The 19,599-nt window shown below is 33.4% G+C and overlaps 1 protein-coding gene across 4 annotated transcripts in view; it reads left to right on the top strand.

Moving 5' to 3' along the window:
* LOC114344042 (calcium/calmodulin-dependent protein kinase type II alpha chain) overlaps positions 1-19,599 on the top strand; it is a 712,828-nt gene that overhangs the window by 528,427 nt on the left and 164,802 nt on the right. For 3 of the 4 annotated variants that reach the window (XM_050655405.1, XM_050655403.1, XM_050655406.1), the window contains exon 11: positions 13,195-13,251. The exons of the other annotated variant lie outside the window; for it this stretch is intronic. In XM_050655405.1, coding sequence (XP_050511362.1) covers positions 13,195-13,251 — 57 coding nt within the window. The remainder of the gene's footprint in view (positions 1-13,194; positions 13,252-19,599) is intronic. 4 annotated transcript variants of the gene reach the window in all.

Raw genomic sequence — 19,599 nt, 5'->3', positions numbered from 1 at the left:
AAGAATTTTAGAATTTTAACTATTTATAATGGGAAATAAGCCACAATATTATTAAAAAATGATTTTTATTATTACCAATATTTATGAGTTGCGTTCCTGGGACGACTTTACTGAAAGATAGTTCATTCATAAATATTGGCAATATCATTTTAAAGTCTTCTACTTTAAAATGTATCATATGTATCTGAATTGCCGATATAAATGAGTCAAATTAAATAAATTATTAGAAGAATTTTTTTACTAAGCAACAACATTTTTGTTTATGTTAGTAGTATTTTATTTTGACAACGGCACCCGATTTGGGCGTCGAAACGTTAATAAAAATCATTTTTTAATAATATTGTGGCTTATTTCCCATTATAAATAGTTAAAATTGTAAAAATGCCACAAGAAAATAGCTTCAGAACAACATTAAGAATTTTAGACTCAGGTTTGAGGAGTGGTCGACCAATAAGAGTTCCTCAGCTACAACCTAGACATGTTTTGGACCGCCTCCAGTGGGCTCAAGAACACATACAGCTCCCCCAACAGTTTTGGAACTTTGTGCTTTTGTCAGACAAGACCAGAATCTGTTTAAAAAGTGATAACCGGCGAATTTGTGTGTGGCGAGAGCCAACAAGAGCTGCACAACTAGCCAAACACGAATTCGCCGGTTATCACTATTTAAACAGATTCTGGTCTTGTCTGAAAAAAGCACAAAGTTCTAAAACTGTTGGGGGAGCTGTATGTGTTCTTGAGCCCACTGGAGGCGGTCCAAAACATGTCTAGGTTGTAGCTGAGGAACTCTTATTGGTCGACCACTCCTCAAACCTGAGTCTAAAATTCTTCTTCTTATTGTAGCCAACGATACTCTGACTCCTGCAGCATGCCTGAATTCTCTTTGGATGGCTGGTACAGACATAAAAGAATTTCTACGGATGGAAATTTTGATATATCTATTCTGTCGATCATTGGTAACTCGGGGTCTACCAGACCGAGCTCTATTTCGTATCGAGTTTATCTCCAGGAACCTATTCCATATCCGCTAGACATCACTCTGAGAAACACACACTTTTTCCGCCACGAACCGCTGTGCATGGCCTTCTTTAACTAAATCGATAATTCTTATACGGTCCAACTCAGAAATTATAGTACGATTCATTTTTAATTACGTTTTCAAAAATTTCACCAGAATAAATTTTTCAAATGTTTACACCTTGGCAAAACCAGGTCAATTAAATGGGTATTCAAATAAAATAAAAAACCAAAAAAGGTATATTTTTTATAAAAAAAGACCCATTAAATATGTGATAAAGATACGGATTTATAAAAGCGTAAACATCGTGAATTAGAGGGGTGATGCATAACTTTTGAAACTATGTATATTTGATTTTGTAATATCCTTTTCTTCTTGCTTTAGATACCTGTAGATTCAGACTTGTAGAGTAGGTATATTGCCTAAATGTACTCTTCTCCTCTTCTTTTAACTTCTGATAGTCCCATATGATAGTTTTTCATCTTTTGGGAAATGGGAAAAGAAAAGTATTTTTGAAGTCTGTAAAAATATTAAATTCTCAGCTGAGTAACTTCGGCTTACAATGTTATGGTTAAAAGGTTTCCAGTAGGCACTAAGAAGAAATGCCATTTTTTATTTAAAAAAAATTTTTTGAAAAAATTCCTTATAAAGTTAAAAAAAATTGGAGGATGGTTGACTCAGTTTCTTTCAATTTTCATCTTTTGCATTGGAAGAGACGTTATATGTTGCTATATAACTGAAGTAATACAACTAATAAAAAATAGTTGTTAAAAAACAAAACTTCTAATATATGTAAAATGAAAAACAATAGAGATCAACTTCAGACATAAATGGGATTTGAAAGAGAATAAGGGGTCGTTCGCTCCTGTGAATCTTTCTACACTCATCATCAATAGCTACAACTCTCTTAGCCGCTTTTACTATTGTCGTTCACTTTTGTCGGCCCTGTTCTACTATATTTCTCACTAAAAAAAACAGTAAAATTCTTTCTAAAAGGTATATATTTAAAATCCCTAAAAAGGGCTACATCACAATCACATAACTAGTTTTCGACTGGTTTACCAGTCATCATCAGTGCTTAGCTAAAATGAATATAACCTGGTAAAATAATGCAAAGATTTTGAAATTTTGACTACGGTTAAGAAAAGTGGTAGGTTATACTCACGTGAAATTTACATGCTAACCACCAAGATATAATTTAACAAAAATATGTGGGTCAAAGCCCTGTACAAGTAGTCCCTCAAGGAAACATCCGTTGAAAATGCTAACTTAAGCATGTATATTTAAGGTATTTTACTAATATGCCCCAGGTAACATCTGAGCTGTGGTTTGACTTGTTCACATGGTGAAAGTATGGCAGCAAGTGACAATGAAATGGATAGAGACCTCCGAACGATGATAAGACAGAAATGACAGTATCATAGGAAGTTGAAAAATTAACCTGTCATATTTAAAGACTATGGTGTACAGCTTGTTAAAATTAGAAATGATTTAACAACACACTCCATTGTGAAAATTATCATTTAAAATTCAGTAAACTAGATGTTGTAGTTAAAAATGTATTCACGTATACTGTCAGTGGAGGTGGTTAGGCAAACCACATTACACAAATGTTTGTATTCGAAAACTAAAGTCAGTAATCAAATCTTGTTGTCAAGAGACCTAAGATTTAAAAAACCAAACCACAAAACCAACCAAACAAAACAAAACCACAGCTCAGATGTTACCTGGGACATATTAGTAAAATACCTTAAACATCCATGCTAAAGTTAGCATTTTCAACCGACGTTTCCTTGAGGGACTACTTGTACAGGGCTTTGACCCACAAATTTTTGTTAAATTATATCTTGGTGGTCAGCATGTAAATTTCACGTGAGTATAACCTAAAACTTTTCTTAACCGTAGTCAAAATTTCAAAATCTTTGCATTATTTTACCAGGTTATATTCATTTTAGCTAAGCACTGATGATGACTGGTAAACCAGTCGAAAACTAGTTATGTGATTGTGATGTAGCCCTTATTAGGGATTTTTAATATATACCTTTTATAAAGGATTTTACTGTTTTTTGTATTACATGGTATACAGCCAACTACAGGAAAACTTTTTCCTTGTGGATTCCCTGATCCCTAGATCTTCCCTGACCGCATCTCTCCACCTTTTCATAGAACGTCGTATATCTCTTCTTCTATAAGGGCAATAAATAACGCAAAGGATCTTGCGCTTCCACACTACTGATTTATTCATTTTTTTTCTTAGTGTCCATGTTTCGCTACCGCACGTAATTACATTCTTGATTATACATATTCGCAATTTTAATACTTTCCAAGCATTTTATAATCATATATTTCTACAGTATCACTGGAAGGATCTTGTGTGTATGCCTACCCTACTTATTGTTTGTGCCTTTTGGGTAAGTTTTGGCCCTTACTGTCGAGTTGCTCTTAAGTTTTACTACATTCCTTGCTGGACATTTTGGATCCTTTCTGAGCATTTTCTGGGCAAAAAAGCTTTTATCTTTATACTTAACTATATACTTGTCACTTGTATTACCATAAAAACTTTAATACTAAACAATTTATGTTTAGGTGATATAAAATTATTTGACACATTTTAAACATAAATATTTGTTCTGTTTAAATATTTATTAAAGGTACAACCTGAATACCAAACTACTTATACTAACAATATTTGTACAATGACAGTTTCTATTTATTTTAAACTTTATATATAAAAGTATGTAAGAAAATACAACTTTCAAAGAAGTTACGGAGGCGTAAAAATATAAAGTAAATTGGGAGCTGTTTTAAATTAACCTATTTTAGATCTGTTTTAAAATATCCATAATAATAATTACACTGTAGACACGACAAAGTACAATGTCAGGTAGCTTTTTTATTTTAGAATAAGAACAAAACTTGAATTTTACTTTGTAACAATTTGATCGATGGTAAAAGTGTTAAGAGTATATTTCTAATTTACATACTAATTTACCATTCTCCTTCTGTAATTATTATACCGGGTGGTGAATTGGAAAAGGGGCCATAGGAAACTCAATGTAAAATTCTAAACTGTTGAATTCCTGGTTCGATAATTATTTTACATCAAAAGTCATTAGAAACTATTTGTAGAGGATTGAAATCTGTATTGAAAACAACTGTTAAAATTGTTCTACGAATTAAACATATTTCAAAATTTTGTAAAAATGTAATATATTTTTCAGTTTTTCAGCCCAAAATTAGGCCACACACAGTGCAATAATGTGTCACAATGAAGTTATTATTTTCACATTATTGAACTGTCAATATTTTTATTTTATCATTTATTGTTTAAAAATAATACAGTTGATAAGATACCCTCAGTTGCGGAGAAAGTATTAATAATAAAGATTTTTTATTCAGTCAATATTGTGATCACTGTCAGTTAAATAGTAACGTGTGGCCTAACTTTTACACACATACCTACTGTGGCAAATGTATTATATTGTTCAAAATTTTGGAATGCTTTTAAATCGTAGAACAATTTTAATTTTTGATTTTAATACAGATTTCAATTCTCTACAAATATTCTCTCATGACTTTTGATGTAAAATAATTTGGGAAGCAGGAATTCAACAGTTTAGAATTTTACATTGAGTTTCCTATGGCCCGTTTTATGATTCACCACCCGGTATACCTAACTTTAAATGTAGTACCGTATCAATATAGTTTATAAAGCATTTTTCCGATTTTGTTCTATCTCTGCGCAAATACAGACTATTCAGTGTTCAATTCGATATACACACAATAAATGGCAACACCATTTTCCCGCTGACCTAATGCACCAGATTCATGGCTATTCACTCAGTCATTTGTCATTCTGCAATGGCAATGCAACTCATAAGCATTGCCGATTTTAGCGCTTCTTCATTGAGGTATATCTAATCAAACACTAAACAGCCTGTATATCTCAATAGCTGTTGACGAAATTAGTTTTAAATAATCTTTATTTTTTTAAATATATGAGGCATTATGATTCACAACAGTAATAGCTACACCAGTATAAGGATTATTTAAAATGTGCTAGAAGGAGAAGTACCTCGGAACGCATAAATCTCTGACACAATACGTTATGTCTACTTTTCCGTTGACGGAACTTTAACGAATTAATTCCGATGTAATGAATAATTCCAATATAAAATCGTAGAAGATCGTAGGTGTGGATTTTTAATAAATATAAGCAGTTTTCCCGGTCACTAAACACATCGTGCACCAAATTTCATTATTCGCACAATAGAGTTTGGGGTACACATCACAAATAAACTTACCATTCGTATTAATTAGAAAATAAGTAAAAATCCGATGGGTACAATTGGTAGAAAAATCAAGCGATGATAAATAGTGTTAATTGTAGCTGTAAACTAAATATTAAATTCATCTAAAAATTAAAGCTGTAAGCTAAATCACAAACCTGAAAACAAATGGTTTTCGTTCATAGCCATAAAAGTAGATGGTTCCTTTATATGCTTACCACTTGAGTGGAAAACATTCAGGAAACGGTTGTTGGCCTTTGGGTTTAAGTTTTTATTCAGATATCCGTATTTGATAAAATCTAATGATATCGAAATGTACAGTGCGGTTCTGTTACAAACAAGAAGGCTGGGCCTCGATTTTTGACCCTTCGCTTCGTTATCGAACGTGTTCGCTGCGTATACTAATCAGATACGAAGCGAATACGTTCGATAACGAAGCGAAGGGTCAAAAATCGAGGCCCTGACAAATCGTGCTCCTACGATATAGGTATATATTGTCGTAAATAATATACCCTAATCACAAAAAGTATCGCATAATTTTTGAAACAGAAAAAAAGTCTAAAAATAATTTTGATTTTTTAACATAATCTTATAATCCTCGTCTATCGTCTCCTTCAGGTATCTACAAACTCATAACATTTCAAGTTGAAGCGTGTTTTTCCAGAAATAAAACAGTAAACAAAACGTTGTTAAAGGAGAATATTTTGGACATTTTGTGTTCAAAAATTGGATCTGTGCACTATGTCAGCTTGAGTTTTCGATGACGAGGTGCGTTCTTACAAAAAATGAGTAATATAACGTCGGAACAAGCAGCCCAAATTGTAGATTTATCTTGCTGATGTTATGGGAATCCACCAATTCAGCTTTTCAAGAGCTTCAAGAAATTATAGAGAAAATGAAGGATACACAAGAAGACCAGTTCCAGGACGTCCCAGGTGCACGAACCCCGCAGATGAACGTTATTTGCATTTGCAGGCTTTGCGTACACATCATGTTAAAGCTAGACAACTGCGAAATGATCTTTCTGCATCTTTCAAATGTTCGCATAAGTGCCAATTCGGTTAGAAAAAGATTAAGGGAATTTGGAATCACAGCCAGAATTCCTGCTATTGCTCCACTATTAACGAGGGCACACCGTATGGCACGTTTTGCACCAGGGACCTGATTCTAATTCATTTCGATGTCGCAATTTAATTTCGACTCCGCCATGGCAGATGCAATTTATAGCGATTCTTATTAATTTCGATATTAGTTCCAACTGGGGATATTAACGTTATCATTTTGACACTGCTCAGAATTTGGGTTGGTCCTCCTGTTTATTGGATTTATTGGCTATGCAACCACCGCAACGTTTGTTGATAGTCTGGGCAAATTATCGAAAAAATTTCATTTTGGGAAAAGTTATTTACCAGCTATTTTATTGCTAAAATCGAATCTTAAGATTGCATATATTAGTAGTATGGGGTATGACAAGTCCGCAGAAAGTGTGTTATTTTTTATTTATAAACAATAACACGTGTGTTAAAGTGTGAAAGTGTGTTTTTTTTTCAATTAGTGCTCTGTAACTCCTAAGATTTTTCCTTTAAACCAAAATCACTCAAATAAAAATTCCCCGCAATTTAGTTCTGCACAAAGTTATTTTTTTCCGATTTCCTTCAACAAAAATTTTACTCGGAAAATCCGAGTATTCCAAAAAAATCTGCAATTTTCAATTAAAATTTTCGGAAAGTAATTATTTATCAAAAATTAAATAAATTGTTGACATGAAAGATTTTTTATACCTAGTAGATTATATATCAGGAGGCCGGCGACAATCTAACCAACAGTTTAGCAATAACTAAAATGTTAATTACCGGACGAACATTTTCGGTCGAAATAATATCAGAAAGATTATGATACACCAGAATAACTATGATTTCCGTATAAAAAAGCTTTATACCTATTCAACGTACTTTACAGAATTGAAATTGGACTATTTGAGCGGTCTCAGGAATGTTATAAGAAACATTTTTTTTGGCTTATAAACAAATGACACCCCTCAGAAAATATCAGATTAAATTAATTTAAGTTAACGCTGTTGAAACGGGCACGGCTTCTTCTTCGAAGAAAAAAAATCGAATTGAGTGGTTCCAGTTATAACCGGTCAAATTTGACCGGCATTTGCGACAGAGTTATAAACAGCAGGATTTCAATCTTTGAACCATTACCTTTTTATTCCGGTCCTCTTTGTACAGACAAATTTTCGTATTTTCAAGACATTCGTAACAAAAAAGATTTATGTCACCAAGTTATTTAATTATTGATAAATAATTACTTCCCTAAAATTTTAGTTGAAAATTAAAGATTTTGTTTGGAAAACCCGATTTTTACAGAGTTACAGAGCAACAATTGAAACAAAGATTTCGGAGCGCTAATTTGTTTATAAACCAAATATTTCACCAAATTTTACCAAGGATTTCACCAACCAAAAATTACTAATATATGAAATCTTAAGATTTGATTCCAGCATGTCCAGCAATAAAATAGCTGGTACATAATTTTCCTTGTTTTATACTAATTTTCCCAGATTATTACCTTACATCTTTCATATTGAGTTGATAATTCACGTTGTGAACATTTTCAATAATTATATTTTTAATTTAATGCTATTCTATCTAATTCCTCCAAAACCAGCAAATTTCCATAAAACCCAGCCATATTAATACCTTTTGCCTTAGTTTTCCTTGCAAGAAACAAACAAAACACATCTCCCAAACTAAACCTAACCTCGCTTTCGGCCATTCATTCATGTCCGTGTCACAATAATTTCGACTCGAAATTATAATATCAACAACTTTTTTGAAGTCGCAATTAATTTCGATAAGTCACTATTTGATGACATCATTTCGTTAGTTTAACTAAAATCCAAGGCTTGCACAGTCGCATTTCAACGTCGCCATATTGATTGCGACTTGTTTTGAGTCGAAATTTGAATTAGAATCAGGGTCCATGTCGATTGTAATATTAACGACTGGGCTAATATTATTTTCATTGATGAGTCAAGATTTTCACTTTGTGGATCCGACAGTGAAAAGTGTCTGTCGGATCCACAAAGTGCAAATCTTGACTCATCTATAAAAATAATATTAGCCCAGTCGGTAATATCCCAATCGACATGTTCTGGTGCAAAACTTAAACGTGCTAAACAGTGTGTACTCGTTATTAGTGGGGCAGTAGCAGGCATTCTGGCTCTGATTCTAAACTCCCTTAATCTGTTTCTAACCGAATTGGCATTTTACGAACCGAACATTACAGGCCATGGGCTGTGGAAAGATCATTTCGCAGTTGTCTAGTTGTAACATAGTGTGTACGCAAGTCTGCAGAAGTAAGTAACGTTTATCTGCGAGGTTCATGTACCTGGGAAGTCCTGGAACTGGTATTCTTGTGTATCCTCCATTTTCTCTTCATCATCATCCAGTCCTTTGCGTCCACTGCTGGACATAGGCCTCCCTCATTTTTGTCAATTGTGCTCTATTTTGAGCACTTTGCATCCAATTTCTTGACATTTTTTTGAGATCGTCAGTCCAACGAGTAGGTGGTCTTCCTCTACTTATTTTGTCTAATCTCGGCCTACATTCAAGTAATCTCTTCGTCCACCTCCCACCACTGTTTCGGGCGACGTGTTCGGCCCAGTTCCATTTCAGGGTGGCAATTCGGGAAATTACATCGGTAACTCCTGTTCTTCGTCTTAAGTCTTCATTTCTAACTCGGTCACGAAGCGATATACTCAGCATTGACCTTTCCATTTTCCTCTGGGCTATTTGCAGCATTTTAGAAGTTGTAGCTGTCAATGTCAAAGTTTCGGCCCCATAAGTCATCACAGGCAACACACATTGTTAAAATGTTTTACGTTTTAAAGAAATCGGTATATCGCTTTTAAAGATGTCTTTGAGTTTTCCATAGGCTGCCCATGCTAGGTTTATTCTTCTTCGTAGTTCGCATGTTTGGTTGTCTCTTGTGATCTTTATTTCATGTCCAAGGTATATGTATTTTTCCACTAGCTCTACTTCGTTGTCTCCAATATTGATATTTCCGCTAAGTGCTACGTTTGTTATAAATTTTGTTTTGGAGATGTTTATTTTAAGACCTACACTGGCACACACTAACTGAAGTTCATGTAGCATTGTACATATCTCCTTGAGGTTGTCAGAGAATAAAACTATGTCGTCTGCGAATTTCAAATTTGTTAATCTTCTACCGTCAATATTCAGGCCTCGCTCTTCCCAGTTAAGTTTTTTACAAGCATATTATAGTACTGCGGTAAACAGTTTAGGCGATAAGGTATCGCCCTGTCGGACTCCTCTGCCGATTGGGATATGGTCCGTGTTTTTATGTAGTTTCACCGATATAGTAGCGTTCTTGTATGTATTGTAAATTAACCTTGTGTATCGGTACTCGATGCGGCATGCTTGCAGCACTTCCAGAATTTTGTCAAATTCTACCGTGTCAAAGGCTTTATGGAAATCTACAAAAGCCAAAACGAGTGGTATTCGATAGTCTTTTCTATTACCGTTTTAATGCTCTGTAGGTGATCATTTGTTCCAAATCCGGTACGAAATCCCGCCTGCTCCATTGGCTGGTAGAAATCAAGTGTTTTCTCAAGACGATTCGTTACTATTCTTGTGAGGAGTTTGTATAAGTGACTAAGAAGGCTTATAGGTCTGTAATTTTCTAATTCATGGGGATCTCCTTTTTTGTACAATAGAATTACTTCAGCATTGTGCCATTTGTCGGGTATATTACTATCTAAAAGGCACATGTTAAAAAGGTTTTTTATTTTCTTAAGAAGACAAGTGCCTCCGATTTTGATTGCATCAGTCACTACACGTTGTAAAACGCTGGATTGGTCGATTTCCATAAGAGCAGCAAGATATTGCTGCGATCGTCAATCTCCAATTAAAGCTACAATTTGGGCAGCTTGTTCTGACGTTATATTACTCATTTTTTGTACGAACGCACCTCGTCATCGAAAACTCAAGCTGACATAGTGCAGAGATCCAATTTTTGAACACAAAATGTCCAAAATAAATATTATCTTTGAACAACGTTTTGTTTACTGTTTTTTTGTTCTGCAAAAGCACACTTCAACTTGAAATATTATGGGTTTGTAGAACCTAAAGAAGACTATAGACGAGTAGATATAACATTCTGCTAAAAATTAAAAATTATTTTTAAACTTTTTTTCTGTTTCAAAAATTATGCCATACTTTTTATGATTAGTGTGTACTGTTTTTAATTCTGTTATAGCAGAACAGAACAAAAAATTATTGATCTAATGGTTATGAATGTTTAGACATGTCAGATTCCAATCCCAGTGGCAAGCACCAAAGTTAGGATTTTACTGCTAAAAAAGGGAAATAAACCGATTACAACATCGATATGTGGGCTTTAGTCGTTAGTACGTGATTCGCATGTTTGGAAAAGTCTCTGGAAAACCGAGAATGACATTATACGATTAATTGACGAAGATTAAAGAGGTTTAAATACGGATAGACGCTTTGTGGATGATATAATCAGTATCCAAAAACTCATAAAGCAAATGAATATCGAGAGCATCAGAGGCATACATCACTATAATATTATAATTTCGTAAAACTACTCTCTGTTTGAAGTAGCATCCATCATATTAAAACGAAAAATATAATTTGTATTTGTGTGGAAAAAGTGTAACCCAATCGAAAAATTGTAGTCTTTAAAAACATTTGTTAAAGACAGAATGCCAAGGATAAATTTCACAAAATGATATAGTGTATTATTTTCCAGTGGCTCGTATTCGTCTTAATGGAAATCAACCAATTTTAATTGACAGCACGTTATACAGGGTGTAACAAAAAGACAGGTCATAAATTAAATCACGTATTCTGGGACAAAAATAGTTCGATTGGACCTAACTTACCTTAGTACAAATGTGCACATAAAAAAAGTTATAGCCCTTTGAAGTTACAAAATGAAAATCGATTTTTCCAATACATACATTGAAAACTATTGAAAACTAAAAATGGACATGTGGCGCATTCTTATGGCAGAAAAATAAAAGTGAAATATGTGCACCCCATAAAAATTTTATGGGGTTATGTTCCCTTAAATCCTCCTAATATTTGTGTACGTTCCAATTAAATTATTATTGTGGTACAATTAGTTAAACAAAATATTTTTAAAACTTTTTTGCCTCTTAGTATTTTTTCGACAAGCCAATTTTTATCGATATGCGGCTTCTTTTTTAATATGTTTGAAGATATACCTAAAAAATGTAAATTAAAAATAAATTTTCATTTACCAGGTCTCCATTATCTTACTTAACCATGTAAAAATATATGTTGACTTTTAAAATGTTTAAAATATCTCGATAAAAACTGGCTTATCGAAAAAGTACTAAGAGACAAATAAGTTTTAAAAACTTTTTGTTAGCTAATTGTATCACAATAATAATTTAATTGAAACGTACACACCTATTTGGGGGGGTTTAAAGGAACAAAACCCCCATAAAATTTTAATGGGGTGCACAAATTCCACTTTTATTTTGTTTCTGTCATAATAATGCCACAGGTCTATTTTCAATAAAAAATCTCTAATAGTTTTCGATATATTGGAAAAAATCGATTTTCATTTTGTAACTTCAAAGGCCGGCGTAGCCGAGTTGTAGTGTGCTAGGCTAGCGTGCCGGTGGTCCGGAGTTCAAATCCTACCGCCGGCAAAAGCAACTAGACATTTTTAAAATGTTTATAGGCCCCAGGTCGACTCAGCCTGAATAAAATGAGTACCTTGGGTAAAACCAGGGGTAATAATAGGCGGTTGAAGCGTAGCACTGGCCCTGTTACCTTCCTTGTATACCGTAGGCCCTAGATATAGCAGACTACCCTGCTATACTCCCAAAGCCACGTGAGCGGTATAAAACGGGAGACTATTATTATAACTTCAAAGGGCTGCAACTTTTTTAAGTGCACATTTGTACTAAGGTAAGTTAGATTCAGTCGAACTACTTTTCGTCCCAAAATATGTGATTTAATTAATAACTTGCCTTTTTGTTACACCCTGTATATAACGTGTTTTTTCTTGAAATTGTCCTCAGTTCCTATTAAATACACTAGGTAACATAGAACTGCTTCAACGAAATAGTGTTCCAACGTAATTCCTCCATTTTCTTAGCCCAGAGATCTAAATAGATTGTATCATCGTATCTTTGTTGACTTTTGATACATTGACTCTATATAAAATAAGTTTCGTTCTTGGACAAAAGAAACCTATGGACCACCGACAAACAACAACTATATTTTGGAAAGATCTGATAAGTATATAGGGCAAACATCGCAGTGGTTAAATCAAAGGATAACGCAGCACAAAAGTGACTTTAAAACAGAAATAATTCTTATTTTTTATAAGAATATGGATAGAATTAGTTTCATAAAATAAAATAAAACATCTCGTAATTGGAAATATCATGTATGTTATGTCCGTATTTAATTATAACTTAATTTTGTAGTAAACTTCTGATGAAGTTATGAAAAAGTTATAACTCCTGAAAAAAATAACCATTCAACGAAATATTGAATTTTCCGAAATAAATGTAGTTTGGTTTTAATAGTAACAAAAAAATCCTGTTTCTGAAAACTTCCCATAAATTTTAATTTAACTAAAGAAACTTTCGAATTCAAAACTAGAAATCATAAAAACAAGTTCTAAATAATATTTAATAAACTCTACATAACTAAACTTTCCTTCGCTTTGATTTTTCTCCAATTTACCCAGCTAATTAACACTGTATTTCATCCTGTCGACTAATTTATAATAAGTCATAAGTGTGTATATAACTGACGAAAGAGATAACATGTTTATTTTCTGGGCAACGCTCAGAAGATAAGAAAGGTGGAGTCGACAGAAGTTCGACGGTTATAGCCAAAGAACCCGAAGGTAAAGTCCTTATTCCTAATTTATTTCCGTTTCGTTTATTTTTATACCCCGAGCTCGAAGTGAGGAAATTTTTCCATTTTCCGATAAGACGATTTTTACCAAGTAATTGTCAATTTTATCTTTATTAGTTATTTATTAATATAACTTTTTAATTAAATAAAAAATGTTAAATATATTGCCTACATAAGCCATTTAAAATTTTGGAAAAATGAAATAAATTTATAGACTTGCTCACAATTACTTTATTTTACCACATACCACCGGTTTCGCTTTCTATAGTATACAAAGCTTCATCAGGTCTCCGGTAATTTTTCTGTGGTTTAATTTTGCTGTGCCGGATACCTGATGATGCTCTGTAAACTATAGAAAGCGAAACCGATCGTGAGTGGTAAAATAAAGTGAGTAAGTCTATTCATTTATTTACTGTTTCCAAAATTTTGAATAAAAAAAATTAACAGATATTACAGTTTTGACCAGAGTAACACAAAATCTTCATTTTTAGTATGATTTTGTAGCAAATGGTGTAGTTGTTATATTTTATGGAAGTTCTGTACAGTTAAGGACCTTTTAAACATATTTTTCAATATACTGTGTTCTAAACATATATAAAAGTATAACATATAATATCATTTGCAAGAACTACAGCATATTTTAAAATAAACTCAACAAAATGACCGCATATCAACTTGAACTTTAAATAATTATTGTTAGAATATGACAAGCAAAGCAATTCTTGTTATCATCATATTAGTAATTTAGTAGTTGACAAACCCAATTCCTGAATTCAATTATGTCAAGCTTTCGATTTCCTCCGTGGAGACATCTTCAGATATTTATCACAGGTCTTATATGGATGAGGTTTCGAACTAAACTGTCAGGTCAACATTAGGCTGAAATATAGATGAAGAATATAGATAAAGAGCATTTCAGTTAGAGCTGCCACAAGTGCTCCTGATGACAGGTAAAACCTTAAAACACGTGTAAAACATGATGGAGCTCGAACTGAAAAGAAATCTGATTCTCGTAACCTTAAAAATAGAAATTTTGGAGAAAAGAGCATACTTTTTTTTCATCTTCCTTGTACAATAAAATCAGAAATAAAGTTGTTTGTTGGCAGTGCAAAGTTAATTTCCATCCTGCGACTCTACAGCCGAATTCGAGGTCTGGGCTTCCTTAGCAAACCTCTCCATTTTAGCTATGAGTGACTATTCTCTTCCACGATCGACTTCCAAGGAGATAAGGAGATTTGTTGCGCCCTTATCTATATCATCCTTCCACTGCATTCTTTCATTCCCAAAATACTGCAGCTTTTAACACTGTTTTCTTTAATCCAATATGGCCTGGCCATTACAAATGCAGTAAGTAGACATTCTGAGATAAAAGTGGTTCTTTTATCTCAGATATTATACATTTCATAATTTTATTTGATTCATCACCTGTTTTTTTCATTTCGATCTATTTTACTGCAATTAATAAAATCTACTTATTAGGTTCCACTAGTCTTCTAATATTCTCTCTTCATTTTCTTCATATTCAGTGAGTTTCATTTTATTTTCAAATTTATGTTGAGTTTCGGGTCTTTTCAGTGATCCGAGATCTAGAATTTATTTTCTTGGTTAATTCTACATCTGAAATGTACAGGGATATTCACTATATTTTGACCCCCCTGTAAACTGCTTTATTTACAGAATTAGAAAAAAATGTAAAATACAAAAGTTATTCGATTTTTAAATTATGATTTTTTGACATATATGTCATACTAGTGACGTCATCCATATGGGCGTGATGACGTAATCGACTATTTTTTTAAAAGGGAATAGGGGTCGAGTGCTAGCTCATTTGAAAGGTTATTCAATTCCCTATTCAGTAATATAAACATTAATATGATTAATTATACAGGGTATCCAAAAATATTTTTTTTATTTAAATTAAATGACACAAAAAGAAGAATGTATGCAATTTATTTAACCCGGCACCTGCCACGTGGCTTTGCAAGGCGCCAACTGCCACGTGGGGTGCTCACAGCACCCAATAAAAATTTTCTGTGATCTACTTGTTTAAAAAACAAAATAATGTGTTGAGTAACACAAGAATATAAAAAAACATGTTTTATTGACTTATTAGCCACTAATATGTTATAAAAGTTAAAAAATAAAATGAAAAAGGTGTCATAAGCAAATTAGCAAGTACCAAGCCATAATAAATGAAGTCAAGTGAAATATCTAAAAAAATTAAGATTTAGTGAGCATATAGTTTATATTAATAATTTAAATTAGTTATTTCAATAAAACATGTAAATTTGACCTGTTTATCAAAAATACAAAAAAAAAATTTAAAACTTAAAGTGCCAGATGATGACACCCCAATTCGATTTTAGAGCTATAAGTTCAGAATGACACTAAATAACCACTTCAAACACTAACAAATCTATGCTATATACTATTATAGAAAGCTACTATGACGCACAGCTCCGTTACCAAACTTGAAATACAAAATATTTGATAAAAATGTGTTATGGGGTGCTGGTAGCACCCCACGTGGCAGGTGCCGGGTTAATTCAAAATACATTATACTCCTGTCAGAAAACAGAAATAAATATTTATTGAACAAATAAACATTACTTTTCACTTAAATTCAATGTTCAAGCTGTCTCCCATCTGCCTCTTGGAAGTTTGAACATTGAATGTAAGCAAAAATCAATGTTTATTTGTGCAATAAACTTTTATTTCTGTTTTCTAACAGCAGTAAAATGTATTTTAAATTAAGTAAATTACATACATTCTTTATATTACTGAATAGAGAATTGAATTACCTTTCAAATGAGCTAGCACACGACCCCTATTCTAATTTAAAAAAATAGTCGATTACGTCATAACGCTTAGATGCTTAGAAAATGCTTGTTGCTAGTCACTTTTTTTTAAAACGTAATGTTCAATTGAACTATTTGGTTCACATCTCCCTCATATATTTTTGTGGGGAAACAGCGTAGAACTGATGACCATGTTTTTAGTAGCTGTAAAGTCACTGTATCTTTATTTTCTTCTTGTCTTTGTTCCCTTGACTTTCGAAGAATTTATAGTGGCATCATCTCTAGGCCGCTTGGATCTTGTATTTCCATATTTTTGTCTGTCTTAGGCTAATAGGCCCCCTAGTGGGAAAGTTTTGGTGTAGTTCTGATTTCTTTCATTATATATGTATTTTGGGCTGCTGCATCCGAATATGAGGTTTGCGGACAAAATTTCGTGACGGAACATTGAGTAAATCGCGAAAAAAACGAAAAATTTCTGCTTTTCCCGCTTTTTTGCTTAAATCCCGAAAACTATTAACTTTTAGTAAATGGCCTGTTAACAGAAATTAAATTACTTAAAATTCTCTACAAATAGCACTAGCTACTTTTTTTTCAGACCAACCGTTCGCTCTAAAGTGCAAGTTGAAAATTGACAATTTTTAACGGTCTCTGCAAAACCCACTTTTTACATTTTAAAACTTTATTTTTTATTAGAATGCTGTCGTTTGATAAATTTCTCCTAGTTTTCTGCACAAATAATTAAAAAGAAAAAAAAAGGCCGAAATTGTACAAATTCAGTATCACAAAACTTCACAATCACTTCGATGGCATTGTGTCCTGGCTCAGAGTCTGGTTGCTCCATCGTCAGCTTCAGGGGTCGTTCTCCTGGAAAATAAAAGAGGTAGTGAGATACTGACTTCTGATCATAATATGTCAAGGAGGGATGAATGATTAGGAAATAACTTATGAGATTCTACATACTTCTGTCTCTTTCTTCAGTCTCTTCTACGTCTATATCAAAGCTATTTTCCGGGAGCTCAATGTTGTCACACAGTCCTTCGCATGATGTGCAAATTGGGGAACAATGTAGGCCCGCCTTCCTGCATCCACAATTGCGTTGGCAGCTCTTTTTACATTCACAAGAAATATACCGTAGTAGTGAGTTTGGTGCAAGGTCCAAAGTGGTTGGCACTAGCACGAGACCACTAGTAGTTTTTTCCCAACCCCACTCACTTGGATCTTTTTGTTGCTCGTCAAGTGTGGCTTGATATAAAGATAACCATTGCTGCACCTGATAGTAAACTCTAAGTGAATGTTCTCGTGCAGCAGATTCGATAGGGGGTAATGAGGCAATATTGGTCTTATTTTTGTATGATGAAGATACGTATTGCCTGTATCTCAAATCGTTCAGACTGGTCTCTTTTTTCTTCCATATAGAGCTATGCCATATGAGAAACGTGTTTCCTGCTGTAGCAACCGCATCCTGATGTGCATTAGGGTATTTAAAAGCCTCCATGGTTAGTTGCAAGTATGTGTTCATCTGCAGGACTTTAAGAAATTTCAGTTTCCCCTGATTAAACAATGCGGAATTAGTATCACAACCACTCATCGCATGACATGCGATCCTACATTGTAGGAATAAGATATGGTCCATTAGGATTTTTTTTTTCAGCAGCCAGATGAGGGTTGTAGAAGCTTTGCGAAACCTTTCCTTTTCCTGGTGTCATAAAAAATATATTTTTTGTGTTAGGACTACACAGGCCAATCAAAATGACCAGAAGGTCGATAGCTTCCCCCACCACTGTCACATGTCCACTTGACGGTGCTATCTCAAGAGCTGTCGTAATAATTAGAATATCAGCATCCTCCACAGGATGGAGGATGTAAATTTATCAAATGACAGCATTCTAATAAAAAATAAAGTTTTAAAATGTAAAAAGTGGGTTTTGCAGAGACCTTTAAAAATTGTCAATTTTCAACTTGCACTTTAGACCGAACGGTTGGTCTGAAAAAAAAGTAGATAGTGATATTTGTAGAGAATTTTAAGTACTTTAATTTCTGTTAACAGACCATTTACTAAAAGTTAATAGTTTTCGAGATTTACGCGAAAAAGCCGGAAAAAGTAGAAATTTTTCGTTTTTTTGCGATTTACTCAATGTTCCGTCACGAAATTTTTTCCGCAAACCTCATATTCGGATTCAGCAGCACAAAATGCATACATAACAAAAGAACTACCCTAAAACTTTCCTAGTCAAAACACAATTTGATTGAATTACGCCACTTTTCCAAAATTATCCTTTTTCTTCTCTAGGCTAAATACTTCGGAACCGTCCTCGTAGGTCTGTCTAAAGGTCTAATTCGTTTTATTATTCTTATTAATATAATAAAAATAGTATTTTGTCCTTCGGAGCTAATCTTCATGACAGAATTCACCTGTTACGGTATCGATTTTTAATTGAATTCGTTTTTCGAGGAGAGAAGTAGGTAACCGCGTTGAACGTTATGGCTAAATGTGTGTAGGGAGTTTTTTTAGCGGAGGCTCGTGGTTACCTTGGCGGCCTCCATGCAACCACTGGAAAGCATTTAATTCGCCCTAATATTGTCTAGGGCTTCGCTTTCTCTGCGTACATAATTGGGTTTATATATAGATATCCTCAATACCAATTTTGTGTGTTAGCGATAGTCTGGTGCCTTGGTACAGAAAAATATATAATTTCTAATTTTTAAATTGTTTCCAGGATATAATACTACATTAATTTCATAAACTGAAAAAAAATACTAGAAAAACTAGAAAATTTTAGGGTAATTTAGAGTTGTCTTACACACTTTTATACTCTGCTCTTGTTATTTTTCACTGTTTCTTCACAGAAGAATCAGTGTTATACCTGTTATTCCGTGTTATACCGTATTCGTCAGATAATTGCTAGCCAGTTTTGGGTTTTTGTCATAGTAGATAAACCATCTGTAAATTATAACTTTTGTGTTAGTTGCTTATCATGATTCTGTTGACTTGTGTATAACTCTGTATAGAAATCTTCTTCTACTCTTAGTAATTCTTCTCTGCTGCTGATTCTATATGTTATTTCTATTTTGCCGTTCATTAATTTTCTCCTTAGAACTTTGAAGTTGTTGTTATCTTCAATCGATTATTGGTTTCGTTCACTTTTATGGTTTTGGTTTTCCGTCCTAATAGATATTTGTATTCTTTTACTTCTCTCTAAGTTCAAGGTGTTCTTTCCTTATATTATTTTGCACTTTCCTCCTCCTGTCCATTATTGCTTGTGTTTGGGGCTGTTCTTTCTTTATTTGATTCCTTTTGATCGTATATCTTCTGGCTGTCGATAGCTTATATTATAATGTCATTCAGGGTGTTACACATCTGTACATTTAGATCATTTAGATTTGTAGTCTTATTGCTTTCGAGAATGCTGTTGATGTTTTCTTCAAATGCATTTATCAGGCTCTGTCCAGATAGATGTAGAATTCTTTTTAATAATGCGGTATCTCTCTTTCCCAAGATCTATTTCTATCGAATTCTATACCATTCTTTATGGTCGCTA

The sequence above is a fragment of the Diabrotica virgifera genome, chromosome 7 (assembly GCF_917563875.1).
Source record: "Diabrotica virgifera virgifera chromosome 7, PGI_DIABVI_V3a".
NCBI lineage: Eukaryota > Metazoa > Arthropoda > Insecta > Coleoptera > Chrysomelidae > Diabrotica > Diabrotica virgifera.
This window is presented reverse-complemented; position numbering and strand designations above follow the sequence as displayed.